The sequence below is a fragment of the Copidosoma floridanum genome, unplaced genomic scaffold (assembly GCF_036245765.1).
Source record: "Copidosoma floridanum isolate Cflo_tuat_1 unplaced genomic scaffold, Cflo_Japanese_pri ptg000007l, whole genome shotgun sequence".
NCBI classification, from domain to species: Eukaryota; Metazoa; Arthropoda; class Insecta; order Hymenoptera; family Encyrtidae; genus Copidosoma; species Copidosoma floridanum.
In genome coordinates, this window is record NW_028321884.1 from 7,985,952 (window position 1) to 8,011,002 (window position 25,051).

Sequence of the window (25,051 nt, forward strand, 5' to 3'; positions counted from 1 at the left end):
AAGTAAATTGACGTATTAATTTAAAAAATATTAATGCAGAATTGATAAATATGTATTAGTATTGAATAACTTTTTTTTTTATAATAAATAAATATTTATGCAACAATATTTGATGTGTTTTCAAAAAAAATAAATATTTTTTAAATTTTAATACATTCTTACTCAAATCAGTATCAGATATAGTTAAAGCAAATAATACATTATGGTATCAATTAAATATTTAGTACTTTCAAAAATGAGAGATAGTCTCTGCAATTAAATATTTATTAGGGCAAAATATAAATTTACATGATTCAGATAAATCTGTTTATTAATTCCAAAAAAAATATTTTTTTGTTTGTATTCTTCAAAATAATTTATTCGATTCAAAAAAAGTTTTTTTGTTAGAACGAAATTTTTTTTTCAGTGATAGTGTAATCATTATCATGATTATGTTTTCCATACTCCTTCTTCCACAAGTAAGTAATGGTATCGAAGAGATGGGCGTATCAAAATTTGGGAAGGGATTACTGTACAATGTACCTGTGAAAGTGTAGAAAATTATTGTTAAAAAAGGTCGTCCGTGAACTGGCGCTCGACAAAAACAATTATGCATTCATGGATTTTTGTTGCTCATCAATCGTGCGTATAGTTTTTGCAGCTCGAAAAAAAAACAATTAAAGAAAATGATACGCTCTCCCTTGTATATAATCGGCAGATAACGTGGCGTTATCCGAGAAAAAAAACCTCTTATAGCTCGAATTTTACTCTGGTATGAGTATACACATACACGTACATGTGTAATCAGTTCTTTTGTCGACACGTATACACGGACAATAAGCAAAAATTATTATTATTTTTATATTCTTGTGCTCGTGAGTCGAGTCAGCCGCAAACGAGCGATAAGGAGGTGGACGACGCGCGGTCACGTACATATATATACTTCCGATCGCTCGTTTATGCCTCTCTATAAGTGTGCGCGCGCGCGTGTGCTGTATATGTAGCGCTCGCGATCGACCTTGGCGATTTCCGACTGTTACAACTGTCTGTTGTACAGCACTCGATTTTGTTCGTAAAATTGGGTTCGGGTAAATTAAACGTTAATTATTTGATTGGATTACGGTACGCTAAGGAAACAAAACATTTTTTTCTTTTTTAGGGCTCCAAACGTTATGTTTGGCCGCGAGCAAGGAAAAAGAAGCAAACAACGCTCTCTCCATTGTCGTTTTTCTCATATTTCAATTGTAATTGCGCGAGTGACTTGCATCGTTGGATTTATAGCCCGAACCAGCAACGACTAGGAACAAATAAATTATTCTCGCTGAAAAACATTATCATCCAGTTTAATTGACACAAGAGCTCTTGCGACAAATAAGAAACAAATAAGCAGGTGCATTTGTTAAAAAAAAAGACGCGAACAGTTTTTAATTGGCCATTGAGTGAACACGCGCACAAAAAGAGAAATCATTTTCGAAATGATATAGCTCATAGGTCAAAAAATTAAGGAAATCAATTATTTACTCGAATTTGAATGTCTCGTGATCGTGTCGTGTGTGTACGATTTCTAATGTTTAAAAAATATACAACTCTAGAAACGAACACGTTGTCGAATAAATAGAATGTGTGCCACGTAGCCAAATTTTCAAACTCGAATCATTTATTTGACGATAGTCCAGACCGGAAGTACAATAGATGATGTCAAATTGTGGACTTTATCGGTGAAACATTTATGTGTTTATATACACTTAAATGTAGGTATTTCCGTGCATCCGCGTCATTTTTAATAGTCGCAATGCGACAACGATTCGAGCAAACAACGAATATCCACGAGACAAGACGCAACGAAAAAAAAAAAATCTAATAGAAAAAAGGGAGAGAAACATGATTAGCTTGGAAATCCTTTTATTGGACAAATCCAATACCAAATAGTATAAGAAACGCAGGAGCCTCCCTTCGGCTAATCGATCTCGGGCTACGATCAACCAAGGAAAAAAAAAAAAAAAAACTGGTCAAAAAATACACGATACAACAACACGTATGCGCAGTTGAAGGATGAATATTTTTTTTTTTTCTTTTACCAGTGTCTACTACTTGTACAGGCTATTGGCGTACGTAGACGAATTTCCAAAGCGAATCAATACCCCCGTTTTCGTATGGATTTGTCCCTGTATAGCCGAGGGAGAGGGTGGGACGGGGGCAAATCGTACCTACAATAGAAAAAAAAAAAAAAAGAATATATTATATACAAAGATATATTATAGTTTTCTATGGTAGCTATATATTCGTATATAACAGTTGTGTTATTTTTACACGTGTTTCGTGATTTACATGAATTAAAAACTCTCGATGGTTCGCTACTGTAAGGGATAAATAAAATTGGTCAAACTTAACGGTATACGATACATGTATAATTATGTATACACAAAGCTTGCCGATCGCGATAGTGGGAGACGTTTCGGACAACTCTCGCTTTTAGCCGTGATTTCACAGGCAACCGTATTATATATTTATAGAGCAGCGGTACAATAAGTAGTACAACGGACGGGGGAAGAGAGAGATTGAACGGGCCATCCGAGACAATCGTGTTTGTATAAGACAAGAATGCGGTCCCATTATGTGTGCACCGTTTGCGCGCAAAGGTATACTTAAGCTGCGGGGGTACAGGTACAAGACCCGAAAGTTTCGCTATTTGTTTCAAGTACCCTACATTGCATGATGTATCCAATTTGCTTTTAATCAACCCATACCTACAACATTTATATATATATATATATACGTACGCGGTGAATGTTGATTATTTTTTTTCCATTGACAAATTGGAGGCTCCAACTTTATACAGCATGCGTGTATCTTATCTAACTTGCGATGTGAATATGATATATACCTATATATATACGTGCCTATACACCTAGTTGGATTCGGTAAACACCGATAATTATCTTTCCAACTTTCCCTCCTCGTATCATGTATACTCCGATTGGTTTTTTTTGTTTAGTTATTTTCTCCGAAAATCGCTTACAAAACCAGAGTTTCAATATATAGGTGCTCGGCGAATTGGCTTTTGCAACCCTGCGCGTATAATAATTGAGCTTCGTTTTTTCAAAGCACGCAATAAATATGTCGTACGTACACACCTATACACTTGTGCGCGGTACAAATGTACCGTAGCCGATGATGATGATGATGCACACGCCCTCCCCGCCGCCACTATAGTCTATAAATAAACAAGAATATCTCTCCCACCGGCGACAAAGAAAAGGCACTCGCTGTACTGCTCTCTCTCTCTCTCTTTTTTTTTTTGCTTTTAGCCGCAAAATTTTTGTGGTATCGCGAGTTGCAAAACAACTATTATTTCCTCTTCCTTGGGCTTTTCTACCTTATTTTTGTACTTTTTCCTCATATACATCTTTTCGCGAAATCGTCCTCGATTGCGCAGGTACGTACACATGTGTATGGGTGTATTAGAGTACAAAACTTGCGTCACGAACCAGCTCAAGTTTACCTGCGCGTATATACATGTATTATATATTACATGTGAGCACGTACTCAATATACAAATCGACGCCAGAAGCTCTGCTAAATTATGCGAGCACCAAGTTGGATCGGGTTTGTTTGTATTATACATGGATGCACATACGGATACTTTTTTCTTTTTTTTTTTTCTCCTCTCTTTCTCCTTCATCGCTGCAGAGAGACGGGAATACATCGAATTTTTGGCGCGTACCATACGTATATATACGTTACACACCTTGTCGAGCCACCTTTGCAGTAAGTATTATTTACTTCAAAGGTAACTTTGGATTTATGAGTCTCGAGTGACTTTAGGAGCAACGCTATACAGGCATTTACCCCCCCCCCCTTCTCCACCCCGTCCTCGATAACAATTTCTCTCGTCGGTGAAGAAAGTCGCGAGCGAGAGAAAGTCTAAGGTCCTCCGATGAATATTATGTACACATAATTTTTTAGCCTCCTCATCGCGCGAGCGGCCAGTGACTGTATAATGCCCGTTTTTTCGCGCGTCAAACTCTCGACGGATCAGAAAACGCGAGTTACGTCAGAAGAGAGGCTGTTACAGGTATATGCGGAGCTTGTGCGAGTCATGCACGCGCTCGAGTGCGCGAAAACAAAAAAACAAAAATCGAATGTATCTATGAAAGTCCTGGTGGGTATATATATATATATATATATATGTACCGTTAGCAGGCCTGTGAGTTTTTTTTTTTTTTTTTTTTTTTTTCGATCGAGAGAAAAGGAGCAAATATACAAAATATTCTCGGAGTACGGATAACGCGTCGAAGAGTTTTCGAGAAAATGTTACTTCGCGATTGTTGTTCCCGCAAAGCCGTGGATTGCACGCACTTCTCGGGGCCAAGAGAGCTTCTCCCTTTCGCTCGAGCGCCCGATAAAAGGCGACACTTTCAGGTCAGATCATAACTTGAGTCGCGCTCTTTTTTCTTCTTTTTCGAGGCACAAACGAAAGCTCGGTACCACTGTAAGGGGAAGGGGGGGGGCGCAGAGGATAAAATTAACTTTGGCTCGTCGCAATCGAAATCATGGTATAAACCTAAAATGCCCGAAAAAAAGAAAAAAAATCCTCGTTTTTTTTTCATTTCTCCTTTAGTCGACGAATAAAATGATATATACGACACGAGAGCTCAGCTGTTGCCGGCAAAGTTTCTTATCTCTCTCGCTCGCTCGGCCGCTGAGTTAAACGACACCGAGGCTCCTTGGTCGTCGACTTTGCTTTCGTTGCTACGTAGGCGCTCTTGTGGTGCTGTATGTACATACATATCTTTTTTTTATTATTATTATTATTATTATTATTATTATTATTATTATTTAAGACCAATTTTTGTTTTAAAACGAATCAAAAAAACACTCGTCTTGCGTCAATTCGCCAAAATAAAAAAAATAAAAAAAAAAAGAGCAAGAGAGAGAGAGACAAATGTGTGCGTGTATAAGAGTATATATACGTGATGCCGTTGCCTCCGCGTTTGTACGGCGCGAAAGGCCGCTCGCGAGGCCGGTGAAAGTCGGGGCCGCGCGCTGCACCGAGCTCTTGCTGTACACCGCACATAGGTCCAAGTATATATACCTGTATAACCAACTACTGCAATCTGTTTGCACGAGTGTGTGCGTGTGTGTGTTTACTCGGATGTACAAAAAGCTTCCACGACGGCACTTCTGACTCCTCGTTCGTTTCTTTTTTTTTTTTTTTTTTAAATTTTATTTTTTTTGTTAGAAAAACTCCGTAGGGAAAAAAACGTGGGCCAGAATACGTAAGACAGGGATTATTTAATCTGATGGTAAAATAAAGATACTCTCGCTCGTCCGTACGCGGATACAGCTATACTATATTTCACTCTTCTTCTTCTACTACTGTTTCTTCGTGCGTGCGGTGTGTTAAATACTTATACTCGAGAGATCTTCTTTTGAGCCGTTTAATACCGTGGCGTGAAGTAAGAGCGAGGGACAAGAGATTATACACGAGCCGACTCAACATTATCATACATGTATATTGTGTTAAATGGGTAAACCGTGCATCCAGCGATACCGATTCGCGCGCACGTATACGTGATTATGAAATCTTTTTTTTTTCTTTTTTTTTCATTGTACACGTATGCAAAGTTTGCGATGCTTAACTCTTTCCCCTGCCACGCTATACATCTCGGAGCTGCTCTGTAATTTTGTATAGGTATATACGTAATATTTACCGATTTTCCTTCGATTTTCATCGCCAAGCTATTGTAAAGTTTTTATACCTGTTTGAAAAATTAATTTGGGACTCTTTTGATTGCAAGTACACAGGTAGCATAATAAGTATGCACCAGGAAGGAAAACCGAAAAATAACTAAAAATTAGAAGCTTCAGCATGGATAAAAGCTGCAGCGTACACGTGTACGTGAATATACTTGTATATGCATCGAAACATCACGAAAGAGTCATCGTCGTGGCATCGCGCGCCTCCTGATTAGTCTTGTTGTATATATATATACTTACATGCATGCATACCATACTTGTGCTCCGCTTTGCTCTGCTCTGCCAGTCTGCCACCGAGTGGTTGTATGTGTATGTAAAACATATGCTGTCTCGTTCTATACGTATATAGAGAAATCAACTTGTCCCGATATCGTTTGCTCGCTTACACTACATTACTGTTGGCTCAAGTATGCCAACCACATCGGTGTACGGCGTTAATATAAGTATATGTGTATTTCTTGTCGTACGAATTCTTGTGACGCAAATTTCTCCAGGGTACGGCGTACGCGTAATAGTTTCGAGGCGTGATCGGTAAAAAATACAAATCATCGGTCGAGAGATCGGTATTGGGGGAAAAAAAGTATAACAGAGACGGATCTCGATCTCGAGAGGAAAAAAAAACAGTTTTGTTGTGCTCAAAGGCGCAGTATAATTTTCAATCCAGCCGAACGTTATACCGACTCAATCCGTTTTCGTTTCGGTTTTTACCGATACATATACCTAATGTACATGGTAGGTATTTACGGCTCTGGCGCCACAGGCAAATATTCTCCATCGGGATCGGCTCTCAGTGTGAAAAGTAAAAAGGACCAGCGCTTTTTATTTCTGTTATTTTACTGTCCCTCGATCTCGATATAATGTAATCCAACTCCTGGCTTTTATACAAACTTCGATACGCGAGTGTATCGGTGACTTTTACGATACCGATTTCCAAAGCACGTCTCTTCTATCGTTGACTGCGCAGGAAGGTCGAGTCATTAACCCATTCGTCCGCTTGGAATTACAACGATTTGGAGAAAATCCACCGGCGCACGCGTGCACGAGCAATGCGCTGATGAAAGTCGTTGATCGGATCGGTATCTCTCTATATGTGCGTATACTATACCTATACACCGATTATCACGGTATAAAATCTAGCCACACGAGTTTCCATTATTCCAAATTTAATAAAAATGATAACGCAAACATTTTTTTTACTAGTACGCTCTTGACGCAGTTTTGGGTATGATTGAGGCTCAGCTGTACCCGAGATTGACGACACCTTGTTAAAGAATCCAAAAAATGCTACATTACCTTTTACGAGCATTTTGTTACGTATTAAATTTGATTTTTCACTTTGTTTACTCAAATAAAATTATATTTATTTCAAATAAATTATTAAAAATAGAATGTTATTTGATTTATGTATTTCAAACATTTTTATGAAATAAATGTGTATTTAAATAAATATTTTAGTGAAATATAATTGTATTTGAGTAAATTATAAAAAATACATTACGATTCCGTACAATCGTTATTCAATTTAAAATACAACAGTATTTTATTAATCACACAATAATTTTTTTTTCTTTACAAATAAAATTGTACCTCAATTATTCGTTTAATAATAGACTCGACATTGCCCAGGTCCGCACATTAGTCTCTTTTTACGTAACACCCTCTTTTGCCTATTTTTTTTTTTTTTCTTGTTTCACTCGCGATGCTTAGTTACGAAATTCAATACAAACTACACTCCGCAAGTTTTATCGCTCCGAGAGTCGTGTCCCTCGTACAAAACACAAAAAAAAAAAAAAAAAAAAAAAACAGAAAGAAAGAAGCTACTGCGTGCTGTGTTTTAAAAATATACACGTCTTTCCGCTCGCGTCGTCTGGCAGTGCCAACGAGAAAGGGGGGGGGGGGGGGGGTAGAATTGATCGCACAGCGCAGTCTGAAAGATATGAAAAAAAAAAAAAAAAATGCAACATCTAACTTTCGGAACAATTAAACTCGGGGAGCCAAGGAATCTCGGTCGGAGTCTGAAACGGCGCCCGTACCATTCAACTTTCTCTCGTGCACATATGTATATATATATACACGCCACCATTCCGTCTCTCTCGATAAAAGGTATGTATATATGCAACCGCGAGTCGCGCGAAAATCCCCACATGCAACGATCGAACCATCATCCCGGATTTCCCTTCTGGATGACGCGTCCGGGGGAATATGGCTTTTTAATAAACTGGCAAACACATCGGGGGAACGAGTTTTATCGCGAGAGTGTGTGTGCGTGCGTATATAGATGCGTGTTTGTTGCGACAGGCATGCATAAGATGCTGTATATGTATGCGTCTCCTCCTCTGATCGGTGCAGCTGATGTGCGTATACATATACATATACCTATGCGCAACAATGTGGCCGAGAATGAGGCGAAGAAGCGGCCGATCGGCGCGTACGAAGCGATATTGTGGCTCTGCGAAAAATCGGTAGTTGCTAGAAATCATCACTCGGTGCATGAAAAGTCAAATCAAGCTTTTTTTTTCTTCCTTTTTTGTCCATTACCTGCACCTGAACCCATCCGATAATGATTTTTAGACTCCTTTTTTTCTTTCTACGTCATACAAGTAGAGCTTTTTTTCCGTCGATGTATTGCTCGTTAAACGATTTGGTTATCGAAAACGCGGGAAGTACAAGTTGTTTTTCCTTAACCCAACGGTATAATTTGCCAGCTTTTTTTTCGGGTGTCCTTGAAATGTTGCGATTATCGCGATATAAAAAAAAAAAAAAAAAAAAAAAAAAAAAAAAAAAAAAAAAGTTGCAGGAGAGGGAGTAAAGAGATCAGTTAACCCAAATTTTTGAACGTGTTTTCAAAATTTCAAGGTAGCCCAAAAAAAACGGTGTGCCACATAAACTATATTTCCCATATCCTTGTGATGTTACGAACGAATTAGTTTAGGCGCCAGGTAGGGTCCCGTGGCCTTTTCAATTAGAACGGACCCACCAAAGTTTTTTTAATGTATTTTTGCCTGCTGCACATGATTATTGATGGTGGGTCGTAATATTGAAGGTGATCAATGTTTTTTTATTAACAAATTTTATAAACAAATTGCAAAAATGTAATTTTTTCTAAGCTTTCATCACAAGCCTCTTCATAACTTTCGTCAAAGGAATTGGGAATGTTGATGTTGTATTGATATATTTCCTTGATTGCAGTTGAACCACTATTTTTAGAAATAAGCGTCAGAGTAACTTCTGGTCTCAACTGAATGTTCTCAACATAGTTTTTCTCATTGTCAAGGTTTTGCTTCTTGCTGATAATGCAATACTCTGGTTCCGTGCTTCTGCGTTTGAGCACATTAGATCTCTCAGGTGACCATGGATGTACTGTAACAGAAAAAATTTTTATTTGACAAGTTTTTTTATTACTAATTATGAGGTTGGACTTTGTACACTACGGTTCATTAAATTTGTGTTTAATATATTGCTACTAACATTTTGTAAAATTATTTTCTAAAAATAATTAAAAAAATATTTGTATTATCGCTCTCGATAATCAGTCTACCGGTGTGCCTATGTATATGTGGGTATGCATATGTATATCACAAGAGTCGAATTGCTGTTATCAAGTATAATAGGTAAGTAATTTGACTACTTATCAGTTTTACCGTGACGAAAACTTGATTGGAAAAAAAAAAAAAAAAAAAAAAAAAAAAAAAAAAAAAAAAAAAGTAATAAAGCGGAGTGAAGTTTCAAGTTAACACGTTGACACGAAAGCAAAAAGACGTAGGTAAAATTTTATAAACAAATAAAAATTATTCATTTTTTTGGAAAAAAAAATTTTTTTCCTATTCTTTAGCTCATTTTGAAAAAAAAAGTTTATACACACCATATGCCTAAACCCAATACTTTTCCCGTAAAAAATTCGACAACTTTCAAAAAATGCGTTTTTTGCTATTTTCAATAGCTTGCTACTTAGAGCCCGATTAATATTTTTCAACTCAACACCTCTCAAATTGTGAGCCAAATATAGTATTTGAAGAATACGTAAAAACCAATTGATTTTATTTGGTTGTTCTTATCCAGCGAGCTCGACGGTCTGTGCCTTTTTAATGTGACCGTACGGCCTCGGCGCAATACAATATATTCTGGCATTAAATGTTTGTTATCTGGACAGCCATACATAGATTGTTTTTTATGTATTTTTGCCTGCTGAACATGATTATTGATGGTGGGTCGTAATATTGAAGGTGATCAATGTTTTTTTATTAACAAATTTTATAAACAAATTGCAATAATGCATGCAATTGCAATTGCAATAATTTTTATTTGTTCATAAAATTTGTTGATAAAAAAAAATTATCCATCCGGATCGCAACCCACCATCGATAATCGTGTTCAGCAGGCAAAAATACATTAAAAAAACTTTGGTGGGTCCGTTCTAATTAAAAAGGCCACGGGACCCTACCTGGCGCCTAAACTAAATGAAAGACTCCGACATTAAGGCGCCAAAGAAGGTTTTTTTGGTGAATTTTACGTAGAATCGTTCATGTACACCGCCTCTCTCTTCTCATCGGTATATACGTCGGTGCGTCGCACTTTATTACCATCCGTGTGTGTTTATAAGTATATGTGTACGCATACGTGCATATAATAAATAGTCTAGTATTTACGTGCACGTGAAAGTGTGAAAAATCGCAACGAAACGTTATACTTAGTGGGAAGAAACGAGGAAAACCCCAAAGGAAACATCGGCATACGAACGGACATATTATGTATCATGTCTCTTAAATCTTTTGCGTGTAGTTTTCGAAACGACAATTGAGCGCGACAAATAAAATTGTTGTTTGTCATATGTTAAGTATGTGTTGCCTCTCGCAAGTCGACGATATGCCACGCTGTACAAGTGTACACACAATGTGCGTCATCGTCCAAGTAGTTTGTAATACTATTACTTGCTCGCACATGTATATAGGGATAAACACACGCATATTAAAATGCCGGGGTATATACTTTAGTCTCATTTTGCATCCGATCCACGTTGTAACAATAGCTAAAAATCTCTCACCTTATAATGCGTGCGACAGAAGAGGGAGGAGGAGGGCGTCAGAGGTTTAAAAATAGCCCATCTCGCGGTATTTATAGCCACCCGACGCCAGTACGCTGTAGGTACTATATAATGTAGCAGTGGCAAAGGCATAGCTTCGGCATCGCCCAGAAAACCCCATACCTACTCTTGCGCGTTCATCTCTCAAAGTCGGCGTCGTCCCTTTTTCTCTTGCGCTCGTTGCGTGTACTCTCGCTCTCTCTCTCTCTCTCTTACCTTTTTGCGGTGATCGACACCTGTTTCGATGTTTCGACCTCCTATAAGAGCTCGTTTTCTTCGCGTCCTTATGCACGTATCTACATTGAATTGCAGGCTCGTGGTCCACTGTGATTTCAACGGGTTGACGCTGACGACATGGGATTTTTTTTTGTTATTTCGACGTTACCAATCACTCGAAATTTTTTTTTTTTTTTTTTTTTTTTTTAATAGTATCATTGATGCAACTTTTCATACACGTATACATATGTGCAATTTCATTTGTCTTTTTCATAATTATTACTTTGGTAGGCATACAGAAGTAGGGAAATCATTTTTCGTTTCAACGGACGCATTCACATGTAAAATTTTTTTTTTTTTTTTTTTTTTTTTTTTTTTTTTATGAAACATCAAGGGTACGTGATGTAGCGTCATTTTTAAAATTAAAACAAATAAAAATAAAGAAAGCTCGGTTGTATCGATAAGTGGAACTAACAAATTTTTGCGTTGGTGTACATCGTAGAGGAAAAAAAAAAAAAAAAAAAAAAAAGACAAGAAATACAGTCCGTTTACAACGGCCATAAAATTTTAGTTTGTGTTGCCGTGAATTTTTGAAAATCCCAAAAATCTCGCTGGTAAAAAAAGACATTTTCATTGGTTCTCGTAAACGAATTTCGGATGAAGTGAATCCAAATATTATTTTATAATCCCAGAGATATTTGGGGTGGGAATACGCAAAACAACGTGTAAAACACACGACAAATATATTATATATATATATAGGTTTGAGTAAAGGTAACGCATAAATAGTGCAACGCTAGTGGTCTTATACTGAGTGATCAGCCAATGCTCATCTCAGATAAACCAGATAATTTTAAAACATTGACTTATCTACATAAGCAAAAGCTTTTTTTAATCACTCCTTGTAACATCACTTCGTGTATTTAGTGATCTTTAGACTAAGCTCATGTCGATGCTAATAAGTTGATGATTTAATTGTTTCGAAATCATCTGGTTATCTAAAACAAGCATTGGCTGATCACTGAGTATAAGATCACTAGTGCAACAGCCAAAAGCGTGTCCCAGTGATACCACAGGTGGCCTTTTATATATATGTATATTTTTGAGTACGCGTTAACTCTTAGTGCACATGCACGTATACATTTCACCTCTTTTCTCCCGCAGAGAATTCAAGTGATGGATATTATATTATTCGTACGTTATATCGACTTTATCCTCATTTTTTTTCTTTAGTGCTCCGCTTCCCTCTATTTTTGCTTTATTTATACACGTCCTCAGCTGTTTTTCGGTTTTTTTTTTTTTTTTGTTCGTTAAACATCATTATCCGGTGTTTTTCTTGTATGTATAATATGTTTGCACAAACACACACACGAGCGCGCATACTTTATTGCTCCAACATGCTTACAACTATCAAGTACTGGTATTTTAATCTCTTACTCGTGCATACCTACATATGTATTTTCTAACAAAGTAAATACGAGAAAGTAAATAAATGCCCCGATAAAAATGTCACGACTTTAAAGTACTCCATGTCCCAAGGAAAAATGTGTAATAAAGATTCGGCTGCCAAACAGTCTTTCCGGTCTAATTGTCGAGGTAACCTATCTCCTAAAATAAAAAAAAATAAAAAAAAATAAAAAAAAAGAAAGGAAAAAAATATTGAACGCAAAAAACAAGGACAAAACAACCGATCGATCGACCACAGCTTCGCGACGTGTACAAAAGTCTATTACGCACACATGTATATGGATTTCGTGCTTTTTTTTTGTTTGCCATTTGGTGCATGGCGCACGATAAAATGAACTGTAAACGGTCCAAGAATCAAAATGGTTTTTTTTGTCGTGTGGTTTTGCAGTAGCTCGTTCGGGTATCATTAGTAAGCACTAAAAGTGAAATACGAACGAAAGAGTTGGAAAGAAAAAAAAAAAAAAAAAAAAAAAAAAAAAAAAAAAAAAAAGTAGGGATCGAGAAAGAAGCGAGGAAACAACAGATAAGAGCCACACGGACACATGTCCACAATTCTTTTTTTTTTTTTTTTTTTTTTTCGTGTATATAACTATATTTACGAAGCAAACAAGGTTACCATTTCTTTTATCAATCCCCGAGCGTATTAACGATTTTTTATCGAAGTGGAGCACAAAAACCTTACCCGCCGATTGTTCGACTTTTATTTTGATGCCATTAAGCCGTTTACCGCATTATGTGTACAATTTTTACAAAAAACATATTATGTACAGGTACTTACTAGCTATTTATTTATATGATCCTTTTTCGCGTTCACCCATGGCGTTCACATATATATATATATAAGCAGCCACGGTTTTGCCATTCAATAAAACATATGGTATTAACCTACTCCACATTTTTTTCATTCCAACTCAAAAATTACTCCATTAAATTATCTGTGGAGATAAATTATCAGTGTTTTGTAATTTTTTGCTGTCAAGATATTTATAAATTACACAATTTTACGTTGATTTTCAACTAATATAATCTTTAAATTATAAACATGGTCCAATTATTCTTTAAAATAAGTGCATTGGAAGTTTATTTATTTCATTTTTGTGAATATTAATTATTGATCAAAGTTTATCCAAGTGGAATAAATATTTTTTTTACGGTTCGTAACAGTTTAATTTATCTTTATATAAAATTACATATCTTCTAAAGTACGCCTTAGGTTAATTTATCAGTTACTATGTATTTTGGAAATGCACATTCTCTACAGAAAAGAAATTTTGTTTCTAATGGAAATTATATTAATTTTTTTTTATTTTACTCTCAATTAAATCAACGTACTGTTTTTCCAATTCATTTTAATTTGCCAATCATCCAAAAAAATCTAAATCTGATTTTTTTAAAACTTTTCGAATCGAATGAATTTTTCACGTATATACTTGATAAAATTGAGATAAATCGTGATCTATTTTCATAAGGCACTGTGCAAACTTTTACACCTCAAATACGATGTATCACCCACTTTTTTTTTTTCGTACTTGGTAATGACACATTTTTTTTTTTTTTTTTATTTAAATTACTCTGAAAATTCACACAAGGTTTGTGTACCCTTTACATTAACAAAAAATATATATTTACTGGGCACTAAAGTTGTTGACGAAGCACCTATACTCATCTCTCTTTGTTCTTATCGTAAAAACATTATCGCAAGTGTCACCGCCAAAAACAACACTAGATACACGAAATTTCGAAATCAACATATAAATATTTAAGGTTTACATTTTCGAATCGATAAAATGTTCTAAAGTTAATACAATATCACGTCTTTGCCGCATGCCTTTCGTGATTCACATTACTTGTAACTTTTATCCCAAAGTTTAATTTACAGCTAAAAATTTTTTCTTTTTATCCCGTACAACACTGTGCCAATAATGTCAGTATCTCTTTTGTCTTCTATTATTTCTATTTACGAAAAAAAAAAAAATAAACAATGTGATTGCAGGGCATGCACTTTTCTTTATTACACTTATTTTGTCGTGTTCAAAAATAATTTTATTTATCAAGCAAGTATTGGGTTAAAGAAGTATTCGCAAAACATTCTCATTACGAGTAAAAAAATGACTGGCCTCGTAAAACACACTCTCTTGCGCATACGTGCAAATCCTCAAGACATAAGCGTGGGAGGAGATCGGGGCCAGTATTTCAGTTTTTCAAAACTACTTTCTATGGTACCACGTGTGTACCTTTACCCATAATCTCCTAAAAATGCATTTTACGAACAATTCTCTTAGGCGAATCGTAAGCTAATACAAACGGTTGATCCTCGCATTTTTGTTCGCGTCATCCTTCCTGCGCGTGACCATTTATTTTTTGCAAGCATATTTATATACCCTTTCCGAGTGTCTTTGCACATTTATTTCCTTCGAAGTTTTTCGACCGTATATTTTTAAACCAAAGTCCGCGTGGCATAACCCACATAAAGTTCTCGCGTTTCAGTCGAGTAATCAATTTTTTTTTCCTTTTTCTTTTTCATTGTTCATCGGTTCGACGAATGAGGACGCGTATACGCGTGCTCTAGAATTCAACGCGTGTAAGTGCTCCACGACCTTACTTATATACATACGGTTTTTTTAAATTTTCGCAGATAGCAACTATGGTATTATATAGATGTGCTCTTAATGAAAAAAAAAAAAAAAAAAAAAAAATGAAAATAAAAATTGGATCATCGGACCGGTAAAATTTCAATAAGCAAACCAGCGCGACACGTCTCTTTGACAATACAAAGAAAAAATAACATCGATGTATCAACACTTTCGTTTTCGTTAAACATAATAAAAAGACACGCGCACCCAACAATGTTCCATCAAACATCGAATGAAGAAGAAAAAAAAAAAAAAAAAAAAGAGACGAGCAAATAAAACGAAAAAAGAGACGCCCAAGACGACGCCAATACACAGGAAAGTGATTTCCTGGTGCTCTTCCCTCTATTTCCTTCGCGTTCGTTCTTAAGATGTGCACATCGCAAGCAGATATACACACATCGCAAGCAGATATACACACATATATACACGTCCTCGTTTCGCGACGACCTTACGTTATAATACAGACCCAAGTGTGTGCATGTGTGTGTGGGTGTGAGCACATATTATATGCACAATAGGCTCACAGTAGCAGAGCTTCAGACGTATGCACTCGTGTAGCCATAAAGAGGGGAAAAGCCGTTACGTATGTGCATATAATCGCTCGCCTGTATAATACATACACATATGTTGTACATACCTGCTGCATAAGTACTGCGGGAAAGAGGTATACCTACTATAAACGATCAACGCCGCTGTACTTGTCTCTCTCTCTCTCTCATTATTTATTTGTGTCACTCGCTGTGATGCTCGGCCAATTTATCGCTGCTAATTAGCCTGATGTCGCTGCTGCAGTTTTCGATTTTTTTTTTTTTTTTTTTTTTTTTTTTCATTTTTCCTACACGTAGACCTGTATACGATAAAATCGCCCTATGTATCAACAGCGATAGGTTTTCAAGTGGAGTTAATTTTTTTTTCATCCGTACATGTATTTTTTCGTACTTACATTTCATTTTCTTAATTAATTTTTATTTTACTTGATAAATTAGGTGGCCAATATAGGATAATATCATGCAACAATGCGAATCGTGAAATCAAAAACGTAAATAAGCACATCACTTTGCTCGTGCTCTCATCTTGAAAGGCTTGGGAAAAGAAGAAGAAAAAAAAAAAACTCATCGGCCTTCGCTCCCTCGCTACCTTCGCTGCTCCGATGCAGTATCCCAATGCCGCGTCAATGTTAAAATTTGAATGAAAGAATTTTTTCTCTCAAGGATCCCGTCTTTACGAAAAAGAAAAAAAGAAAAACAAACACTCGATCGCAGGAAGAAGAAAAAAACCCCAAACGATCAATCGGAATTGACGAAAATAGAATAGGCACGCCGTGACGGCACGATCGAGGAGTTGTGATGAAAAAAAAAAAAAAAAAAAAAAAAAAGACACAACCCACTGAGTACTTATGTATAATCACTCGATAAGCGAAACGGTTTGTCATTGGTACTATAGAAACGCCGATCGCGCATCTATGGTATTTCCCCTCTTTTGATTCCGAAGAAGAGCACTCGCTGCTACGAAGACGCGAAAGCGCTTTCCGATCATGTCCCACTATATACATCAATCCCGTGTTTGTGCGGGAAAATATGAGGTACAGTAGGAGGCAACGAGGAAAAAGAAAAAAAGAAAAAAATAACAACAAACGTACGGTACTGGCAATCATGTGTGCATCCTTCCGTGTCTTTCTAGCTGTCGCTTCCTCTTTTAACTTGATCAGGTGTTGTACGACAAATATCTCGTCGTTTGACAATTTTTCACCCGTGCATCGCAGCAGCAATGGCGCGTTTTTTAATCGAGTTTTCCATCATATTGTTATTCCGTTACGTTTATTGTTTATAATCACCCACGCGCGCCTCGAAGCCTTTGAACTACTGGCTCGTGTGTATCGTGTATGCATACACCTATTTTTTTTTTTCTACCGCGAGAGGAGAAAAAAAAGAGAGAGAGAGAACTCTTGCAGTATATATTATATACTCGTAGCTCTCTGGTGTGTGGCATGCATATCAATACTATCGATACACGGCACGTCAAAGTCAATGGGTTGTTGTGAGGAAAAAAAAAAAGTCTTTACGTAACACCGATTTTTTGTAAAGATGTATACCTGTAGGTGCATAGAAAAGTCATAACACGCGCGAAATGGTCATGGATATTTTTTTTACACCAGCCCTCTTTTAGGTTTCCTGTAGCTCATGATTTTTCAGAGAAAATGACCAACCAGCCCAATTTTTTTTTATTTTAATGAAAAAAAAAAAAAAAAAAAAAAAAAAATTCGTTGCATACGTAATCAAAGAGCTACACATAATTTATGAAACAAAAAATGACCGTAAAATTCTCCTGTCCCGTCAGCTTCTCCTTTAGTATCGTTAAGCAAAGCCGCTTGTAAACAAAAAAAGTGCGTATTTTCTTCGTTAATCACAAAATTCGATGCAGATAAGTAATTGATGTCTTTTGTGTTTGTATGTACGTTCATCGAGATCGAGAAATGGCATCACACGGAATCGTCACACACACTGATCACAGATTTAGCTTATACAAATAAATATTATGTTCAATGTAATTTTTTCATTTCCCATCAACATGTTGTTTTGTTGTTGACGTGAAAAGAGATACTAAACTCATCACATTTATAAAGGGATACTAAAATCTCGCTTTATCGAAAAGTCAGTGCCACATTTGTCCAAGAAAAGCATCGATGTACAATATCGCGCGTGATAATCACATCAATTTGCGACACTGTCTTACCATACCGGACTCATTCTACTGGGGTACAAGCGAACGCCTGTATATACTTACCTATCCTCTTTTTAAAAATTTCACGCGCCTATAGGCATCGTATACTTCTATATTTTAACTTCATCTACAATTTTACTCGCTTTTCTTCATACTGTTGCTTTTATCAGTGAAGCACCGACTATAGCACCCAATGTACCAGCAAAAGACGAAAGTGTGTGCAATGTGTAGACTTTGCTTTCTTTTTGGATGCAAAACTGAAGTCGACACACATAAGTACATGAGTAAGCAAAAAAAAAAAAAAAAAAAAAAAAGGCAGGAACCAGAGGAAAATAAAAAAAATAAAAAGAGTGTTAAGTAAGACAGTGTGTGCGTGGCTCCTTAAAGCTCAGCTCCTTTGATTGTGCGTGTACATACATATGTCCGCGGGCAGGTAAAGGCTTCGGCTCGGCATGCACGAGCAGAAAGAAAGTCGGTCCCGTTACGAAATAGCGAGTGAATGCCGGCTATCTGGGTCAGACAAAAGCGGAACTTCCGCGAGAACACGTATACAGTGTCTACGTATACACGTCTCCTTTGGCCTCCCTGCTGTTGCTGTAACGACGACGCATCAGTCGCTCCCCTCTTGTTTATTCCTTTTTTTTTCTCTCTCTCTCTCTCCTCTTCGCTTCTTAATGCAATTCCTTTGGCTTTGAGAAGCTTTTGCGGGCCGTCTCGTCTATTTCGGGCCAGAAGGGTTTTTGGAAACCGACGTTTTTTTTTTTTTTTCGCGCGAGCTGTCACGCGCATGCAGCTCCATAGACGTCGGGACGGTTAAGCGAGGGTATACCCGAGTCTTAAACTCGAAAAAGCGCTTGTTCCATTGTTACGGCGATGCGTACGCGTGTTGATTCATTTTTCTGGCTGATGGAAGTGTCAAGTGTGTGTGCTCGCGAGGGAAGCGCACACGTGAAAGTTTTTTTTACCTCAAGGATGTGCCTTCGTCTGGTAATCAGATTCCAAGCGCATAACAATAATAAATATGTTTTTCTCCCCTCTCTTCTTCAATCAGGCTAATGAGAAATGTTTTTTCGTGCTCCAAGAATACGTCGGAGAGGCGAGCGCACACGGTACTTGTGCGAACAAGGATATATTACAACCCTCGTATACAATATATATATATTGACGGGAACAAATAAAATTGAAGGAGGAGTATTTGAAGCATCGGTAAGTCGTTAACGTACATACACACGCCAGATCGTAATCGGCCATTAGACAATTAAACACCCACATCGCGGGGGTACATTTATTATGAACGAACTTTGCAAATCGCACTCGTGCACCTATAGGTATACTGTATAGCGTGGTATGTGCAGTGTATAGGTGTGTGTATACGTATATTATGGACTCTACTTAGCGTCCGTCTATAGTATGAGGTCTGTGTAATGGAAAAAAAAAAGGTGGGAGAGAGAGAGAGAGAGTAAGGAGAGAGGAGGGCTCGTGCTCTACATTCCGTAACACGGCATACACGAGAGCATGATATATAATAGGTGGCGCGCAAAAGCTCTCTTGTGTAATCATCGGTGCAGCTTGCGGCTGTAGCTTGCTCTTTTATATATATATATACTTACATCGTTATGTGTGCGCAACCATTCACATTGTACACAAATCATCGTTTGCTCCATATAGTACAACGATCGGTACCATCAAGCAGTGATGTTTGCTTCAAGAGGATGAGATTGTCGCAGCTGAGACCCGATGAGCTTACAACTTTTCGGAAACACGATTTCGTAATTAGAAAAAAAAAAAAAAAAAAAAAAAAAACATCTAACGGAGTGTAGTAAATAGAGAGAGAGAGCGCGTGACAATAACCGAACTGTTTTAGCCGTACGGGTGTACGCGCTCGAGTGCCCCGGAAAATTGCGCAATTCGAAACAACAAAAACCTATTATAAAGTATGTGTGTATAGAGAGAGAGAGAGAGAGAGACTCTTTCGAGTGATCTTTAAAGTGCTCTTGAGCAAAATGAGTACCTACTGCTCAACCTTTTCGCCGTCGCTACCACGTCGCTCTGGGTATATATATGTGTCTGTATACAGTCCTACCAGCAACTGCGGTGAAACAAAAAAAAAAAAATAATAATAATAATAATAAGAGAGAGACGGCACGCGTGCGTCGGACGCAACAGGGACGAATTAAATCGCTGAATTGCGGCTTGCAGTTGCTGTAGTTTTTTTTTTTCTCTTCAATTTCGAAAATCTTCGGGGAAAGGGGAGAAATTAAGTATACTTACAAAATGAAAATCAAACGTATACCTACAAACGAAAGAAAAGCAACGGAGCCCGCGCAATTGCGTACAAGAGCGTTTTCAGTAGATGAGGTCGAGTTAGGGTAAGACACGCACGCTATGGATGTATCCGTACGAAGGTCAGCCCAGCCCTGTATCTACTACTTACATGTAGATGAAAAAGAGTTTAACCGACCGATGCCACGCGCCCCACCTCTGCTCGTTCGTCAATTTAATTAATGACATGCATACTTACTCGCGTTTTATTAACGCGTGTGTATATGGGTGCCTGTGTAATGATCGATCCGACACAAATTATTATTATTAGTATCCCCGTGTGGCGGGACAATTAGAGTAAGCGAGGGTACGTTGGGTACTACTGTTATCAATACGTATATTTCTCCAAATGCTTTTTTTTTTTTTTTCTTTTTTTTTTTTCAAATACTCGTCGTTGATCGATGGGTTTTTCCCATACGAATCAACCGCGACAATGATGTCCATTACGAGAATAATCAACTGAGCGTGTGTGACCCCTTTTTTCTCTCTCGATGTACTATATTTATACATTCGACAAATTCGTGTATTAGTACATATATATATATAGGTACATTGGGCCATTGTTTTCGTGGACTGTTCGTAGACAATAAGGTAAATACTACAAAATTGAAGGTCACAACGTCAAAAAAAAAAAAAAAAAAAAGGAAAAATAGAAAAAATTAAATCCTTGCTCATACGGAAGTAAACAAGAGTAAGCATCAAGGGGTACAGAAAAGGCGCAAGCTTGGGTGTATATATAAGGATTGTGGGAGGGAGGTAGAGAAGGACACGATCCGCCGACTGCACGTGCCGGTGAGCTTTCGACCTTCGTGTAATAATGACAGCACGAGCTTTCGCGTAATTCGTTGTATATGCATGTATAACAACATATGAGGCACATTTGCAATAAGTGACCGACAGACGGCTCGTCGTTACTCGAGATACATATATCATGTAACAATGCACTCATCGTGATCGAGTAGAATTTTCCTGTATAGTAAACATTTAAATGCAATTGCTGTACTTCTTGATGTAAAAAAATAGACATTCCCATGTGCCATCGAGGAAGCATCATATAAAGTATTGTTGGTGTACTTAACAACGTTTAGTTTGACGATGGTGTTATTTGAGAAAAAAAAAAAAAAAAAAAAAAATTTGTCATAAGTACAACAAGGTGCAGCGCAAAGAAGTATAAGTACTGCGCTAACGATGAGCGCGTGTGTTGGAGTTCTCTTTTCTCTCTCTCGCTCGTTCACCGAGTTCACTCTCCGCTTGTTTATACATGTATAGCTACGTGGGTACACACACACACACACACACACACACACACACGTGCGCGCGCGCGTATAGACGTCGCGTGTGTCTTTCTCTGATCGTATGTACCAAAGTGTGCGAGCGTCGGGTGGGGGGGGGGAAGTGGGTCACCTGCAGTCGCCGCTACCGCCGGCGCACCACCTTGACACGGATTCTCTGGCGCTATATGTATATATAGAGCTCGCTCGCCTATGCTACAAGAGCTGCTGCTACTGTTGCCGCTTTAACACCACCACCACCACCACTAACAAGTATACTTACAATGTTAGCTGTAGCATATCGGTGCATGCACGCAAGCATTATGTATACATATAAGCTTTTCATATGTATACATATATTGTACTTGTCCACCTAAGGATGGATTGAATAAACGTATAGGTACCGCTTCAGTAGTACCAGTCGTCGTATAGTCAGGACCGGGGCATGGAGGGAGCATGGCACGTGTGCCGCCACCCACCGCCGTAGTAGCAGATAGTATATCTTGGATGTTGTATGAACTATACAAAGGGTTCGGCTTGCTTGTAACTTTGTGTGCGCGTCGCGCACTTGGGTGGTGGCTACCCGACACCCGGCCCATCACGCCCCCCAGGCTTCTTCCTTCCCACTCTATTACCTATACCTATTTCTCTCGTGTACTACGCCCTGCTACCCACAGGTAAAAGAGGGGCACGATCGAGCTTTCGCAAAGTGATGCTTTTTAATCTCAAATACCGTGACTTGTATAGCTTATGTTGTCTTTATCGTTTTCATTTTTGTCGTTACATTGACGATTGGGGTGGCTCAAAGTAATTACCACCCACAACATGTACATGTACTTGCATCGATGGATCCCGAAAATATTTCAACTGTAAATCAAAGTGTTACGGCCTAAAGGTCAACTTGATTTTATTTCCTGGAAAATAAAAAAATAAAAAATAAATAAATAAACGAAATTTGTGAGGGTCAAGTTGAAAACCAACGAAGAAGAAAAAAACCCGCACACAGATTAAAAAGATTATTTTTCGCGGCTCTCGATGCGATATATTATATGTATATATCGAAGCGAAAACCCGAGCGCGTGTTATAAATGTCTGTATCGTACTTGCTCACGGATTGTGCAAGTCGAAATTGTACGATATATACACACGATTGAATACACGATAACTTTCACAAACAGTCGCAAACGAAAGAAGAGAGCCCGTTGCGTGCGCCGATATACTTGTTACGTTATGACGCGTGTTTCCTCCTCGATTCCGCAGAGTTTGAATATATTATAACTTGTATCGCATGTATGGGTGTACACTTAACGTGGGATCGGCCGGGTGTATACGAGACTCTGCTGTCACTAGATCAATGCACATATACCGATACTCTTGATAAAATCATCGACGACACCTTCGACCGTGCTTCGAGAGTATAACCAATGTCGCACTTTGTACGTTCAAAAAATAGTGATTTATCCACCCCACAGCTTCGCCGTTTTTTTAATTCTCAGCGCATCCTTTCCTGCACATTGCTTTTTTTACAATCCAACGTGCCAGAGTTACCCCGTTCCCTCTCCATTTGGGGGGATACACAACTTACGCACGTACTACACACGCACACTGCAAGAGCCTCCTCGGGTTATTTTTTGCCCGTGGACGCACCTCTCCCGACTCCAGGGCTGTGAAGAATTCTGGGCGGTGCGTGTTTTATACCGATGGCAATTCCAGGAAAACACGAGATATTCCGCTCATCATCGAAACAAGCGGAAAAAAGTTATCCCCTGCGACGCGCCATTACGCGCTTTTTGTTTTTGTTTGTTTTTTTTATTTTTACGATGATACGAAAACACTGCGCGTTGGATCATTCATTTATTCGGGAGCCCCTTCAAAATTAATCGCATGCACATATTAGCAGACTCGCGGAAAAAATTCTCGAGTTGGAAAACGATTCGAGGGGTAATTTTATTCGCATGGTTTGATACCGATCTCTCTCCCCGTACTTGCGAACAACAGTGCTCCTGCAGCAACCAAAAGTGCGCATGTGGTTATGTACATCGAAGGAGATGGAAAACTTTTTTGCAAAAAAAATCGGGGTCACGCTGCACGCGCGCTCTTCCAGCCGCGTCCTCTCCGCGCACCGTATATGTATACCTATATACCCATCGCCTAGCGCCAATGTCGGCCTCGCTCGAGTTTTCCCGTTTGATGCGCGTAGCACGTGTCATTCTCCCCCCACCCCCTTCAACCCTGTCACCTCGTTATCGCGGGCACACGCGGATCGCTGTGCCCTCTCGACTATTAATATTCGCGGAAAACCCAAAATCATCCCAAAGGAGGTAGGGGGCGCACGTGGATTGTTATTGTACACCGCGCCGTCGTTCTTCCCTTCTTCTGGTGATGTTGCGGGAATCCCCGAATTTTATAAGTCGTTTTATCATGATAAGGAACCGTATGGATACAGATTTATATCAAAGCGTTTTCTATTTGCTGTGATTGCGATAACGCGAGGTACAGTACCGATATTCCGAGTTCAAAATTTTTTGTTTTTTTTTTGTTTTTTACCGATCTTACGGTTAAATTTTAAGCGTCGTGCATATCATCGATCCCCACTGATTGATACAATTTACAATTTATTGTACAAACGTAAGAGAAAGAGAAAACAAAAGCAATTCATCCTCTTTTTCTTCTTTTCCATTCAACAGTTAACGTAATCGAAGGCGATCATCGGGTGGACGTGGATCACTTCGATCTCTTAAAAATACTAGGTTCCGGAGCGTACGGCAAAGTGTTTTTGGTGCGGAAACGCACCGGCGTCGACGCCAACAAACTCTACGCCATGAAGGTACTGAAAAAGGCTGGGATCATCCAGAGGAAAAAAATGATCGAGCACACGAAAGCCGAGCGGCAGATTTTGGAAGCTGTTAGGGACACGCCATTCATTGTATCACTGCACTATGCATTTCAGTCGGAAAAAAAGCTTCACCTCATACTGGGTAACTTCATCTCCTATCGTTGTCTTCTTCGGAAAAAACACAAAGTTGGGGACGAAAATACCTAATCTCCTTTTGCATTTTGTTCTGCAGACTACGTGAACGGTGGAGAATTGTTTACCCACCTGTTCAGAGAGAGCAGGTTCGATGAGGACGAGACGCGATTTTACATCGGCGAGATCGTCCTTGCCATAGAACAACTGCACAGAGTAAGTGTATGATGATTGCTTTTCACACTTGCGACACCAATCATATATGATGATCTGATCATCGTGGGACAAAAAAAAATTAACGAGCGATGCATCGAAAAAACACACGTGACGTAATCGTTGTTGTTTTCAGCTGGGAATAATCTACCGAGACATAAAGCTGGAGAATGTGCTGGTGGATAAGGACGGCCACATCGTCCTCACTGATTTTGGCCTAAGCAAAGAATTGCTGCCGCATGAGCGTACCGGCCACGTGAGAACATACTCCTTTTGCGGCACTCTAGAATACATGGCGCCCGAAATAATAAAAGGAAAGGATGGCCATGACTTTGTAAGTAGTACTCTTAAGTACCTGTATCGTTTTTACGTGTGGGCCTATAGTACAACGAACTCGTCTTGATCTTCTGTATGCTCGCGA

General features: G+C 38.4%; 1 protein-coding gene across 1 annotated transcript in view; it reads left to right on the forward strand.

Moving 5' to 3' along the window:
• Nucleotides 1-25,051, forward strand: part of LOC106647447 (ribosomal protein S6 kinase alpha-5) — a 36,592-nt gene that overhangs the window by 8,628 nt on the left and 2,913 nt on the right. The window contains exons 2-4 of the mRNA XM_089588900.1: nt 24,137-24,427; nt 24,518-24,633; nt 24,767-24,964. Of these exons, the coding sequence (XP_089445026.1) occupies nt 24,137-24,427; nt 24,518-24,633; nt 24,767-24,964 (605 nt within the window). The remainder of the gene's footprint in view (nt 1-24,136; nt 24,428-24,517; nt 24,634-24,766; nt 24,965-25,051) is intronic.